This window comes from Pan troglodytes, chromosome 18 (assembly GCF_028858775.2).
Source record: "Pan troglodytes isolate AG18354 chromosome 18, NHGRI_mPanTro3-v2.0_pri, whole genome shotgun sequence".
Lineage (NCBI taxonomy): Eukaryota > Metazoa > Chordata > Mammalia > Primates > Hominidae > Pan > Pan troglodytes.
The window spans coordinates 54630158-54632822 of record NC_072416.2 but is presented as its reverse complement, the minus strand read 5'-3'; the positions used below and the strand labels follow the sequence as shown (position 1 = coordinate 54632822).

Genomic DNA, 2665 nt, shown 5'->3' with positions numbered 1-2665 from the left:
GCGCCCGGCCTGTAGCCGATTTTAAGCCTAAAATCCAATGTGGATCTGAAGTTGAGCAGGAAAATCAGAAAATAAAAAGGAGGGAAGGAGTTTCTGTGCCACATTTTACGTGAGACTGGAAGCAATCATATATGCCCCCCCACCAATATGGTGTGCACAGTGCAATGCCATTTTACAGAAGTGTAAACTCAGTGAGGTAACCTGGCTGGCCTGAAAGTGTTCACATTGTTAGTGGCTCACATTTCCATCCAGAGCCTGGTCTCTAAAATCCCGGTTCAACCCCCACCCAGTCGTTTTTTCCAAGACACACAAAGAAGAACAGAGTAAGATTAAAGTCAAAATTGTTTTTATTGTCAGTCACATATTTAGTATGAAAAGAAATGCAGCAAATGGCTCAGTGTTGTATTTTTTAAAAAATCCAGGTTGTGCAGGTTGTTCTATTTACATCTGGGAGAAGAGCTGTTCCCACATCAGGCACAGCAGCTGCACTTCTCCGATGCCCCTTTGCAGACGCAGCCCTGGGCACACTTGGCACAGCCCACGGGGCAGCAGGAACAGCAGCCTGGGGAAGAAGGGGAGAGTGAGAGGTGGCAGCTGACTTGACCGGGCACCTCCCTGCCCTAATAGCAAGCCTGGCTCGAGCTCAGAACCCAGACCCAGAGGATGCTTTTTTTCGTCTGGCACAGCTCTGTTCAGAAACCATAGGGGGTACAGTTGGGGTTTGTGTTCCACGACAAAAATTCTGTCCTGCCCCATCTGAATTTAGGGCAGAAAGCCTGGAGAGGGAATGACACGGGCAATGAGGGCAAAGAAAGCCCAGTTCCCCAGAAGGATGCACTCAGGGCCAGCCTTGAGTTCCCTCCCAACCTTAGCCACAGCCCCAGATTCCTGGAGATGGCCCCGCACTCACTCTTCTTGCAGGAGGTGCATTTGCACTCTTTGCACTTGCAGGAGCCGGCGCACGTGCAGGAGCCACCTACAAGGAAGAGAAAAACGCAGTGGGCAGTGAGTGAGGGGAAGAAGGTACAGCAGTGGTCAATGAGTCTCCAGTGCCCCCTCCTCTGTGCAGGGCCAGCCCTCAGAGCTCCTTTCCCACTCAGGACAGAGGAACAGAAGCCCCATGTCCTCTCCACTAACGCTGGGAAGGGCAAGGACCCTCCTGTTTTACCGCACCAGGAAGGTCCCACGTGCACATACAACCCAGGAATATTGAGACTGCGAGCCAGAACCTTGTCCTGAACTCTGAAGAGTCAATGTTTCCAGCACCCCCAACCCCACTGATTGCTCAGAGCCTGGACAGAGCACTGGGGCCCAGCCAGCAGGCCCACGACCAACTGGGTGATGTGGAGCAGTTCAGCCTTGAGCCTCTGTATTCTTAACTCTGACGTAGAGGCCCAGGGATGAGGGCAATGCTCTCAGAGGCGTGATCAGGAAAAAAGCATCTAACGAAGTACTGGAGTCCCCGTCGCTCAGAACTTAAAATGCAACTTCCTGAAGCCCAGAGACCCTCTGTAATAGGGCTGGGAAATGGGGATTCCAGGGCGCAGAGCTTCCCTTACCAGTGGCGCAGGAGCAGTTGGGGTCCATTTCGAGCAAAGGGGATGCTGGAGCTCCCACCAGTGAGGCGAACAAGCAGTCAGGCAGTTGGAAAGCGGAATGGAGCCCGGCAACTGGCTGCTCTATTTATAGACGGAGGTCGGGCCGGGCGCAGAGGCCCAGCTCCGCGCCTGCACCCGGCCCGCTGAGTCCGCACCGCCCGCGGTCCTGGGCTGGGCTGTGCGCCGCAGAAGGGCCGGGCGCACCACCCCCTGAGCTCTGCGCGGTGCGCACCGCGGGACCGCCCCTTTGGCGCCCGTTCGCTCGGGTGGGGCTGTGCCCCCGCAGGTACGCGGCGTTCCCGAAGTGCAGGCCGCCTTTCCCAGTTTCCCCGAGGTTGCCTCCCACCCTCCTCCCAGCGTGTTCCGGGACCCCAGCCTTGGCGTCGCGGGCGTCTCCACCCCACCCCTAGCCCCGCGGTTTTCAGCTCGACTTGTCCCGGAGTCCGTGTGCAGCCCACCTGCTGCCGTCTCGGGATCCGCTGAGTGCGGAGCGGGGAACGTGCGGTAGCGAGCGAGTTGTGTGCTGAACATCCGCCACCGATGTGGCTTTCATTTCTCTTCGTCCCCCGCCTTGCCTGTCCCTGTCCACACCTAGGTCCCTCGGTCCCGCACCTCCGCATATAGCAACACGGGGAACACGGATCGGCCTCTCTCTCCTGTCCATTCTCCTCGCCTGAGAGGATGTGTGGGCACATTTGTCCAGATCCTCCTTTGCACTTAAGTCTCCATGCTCCCCACAGCCTTAGGGCCACCACAATACCGAATGGCAGTTCTGGACATGTGGGATGTCCCCAAAGAGAGATTACTTCAGATGATATGCAGACCCTGCTTTAAATTAAAAAGCAAGGTGGGCGAGGTGGCGCCTACTGCTGTAGTCCCAGCTACTTGGGAGGATCACTTGAGCCTAGGAGTTCGAGTCCAGCCTGGGCAACATAGGGAGTGAACGTCTCTAAAAAAATAAAATTAAAAAGCAAGATAGGCCGGGAGCGGTGGCTCACACCTGTTATCCCAGCACTTTGGGAGGCCGAGGCGGGCGGATCACGCGGTCAGGAGATGGAGACCATCCT

The 2665-nt window shown here is 56.5% G+C and overlaps 1 protein-coding gene across 2 annotated transcripts; it reads right to left on the bottom strand.

The window, feature by feature from the left end:
• Positions 1-329: 329 nt before the first annotated feature.
• On the bottom strand, positions 330-1707 carry MT1E (metallothionein 1E). 2 transcript variants are annotated; one of them, NM_001252596.1, is given in 3 exon segments: positions 330-562; positions 911-976; positions 1560-1658. In NM_001252596.1, coding segments are annotated over 3 exon segments (186 nt in total). In that variant the 5' UTR covers positions 1588-1658; the 3' UTR covers positions 330-470.
• Positions 1708-2665: the final 958 nt, after the last annotated feature.

Bases quoted from the DNA above. Each gene is read 5' to 3' on its own strand.
- MT1E (XM_016928444.4), bottom strand. From the start codon at position 1,587: ATGGACCCCAACTGCTCCTGCGCCACTG. The intron at 977-1,559 runs GTAAGGGAAGCT...TCTTCCTTGTAG, and splicing joins CAACTGCTCCTGCGCCACTG to GTGGCTCCTGCACGTGCGCC.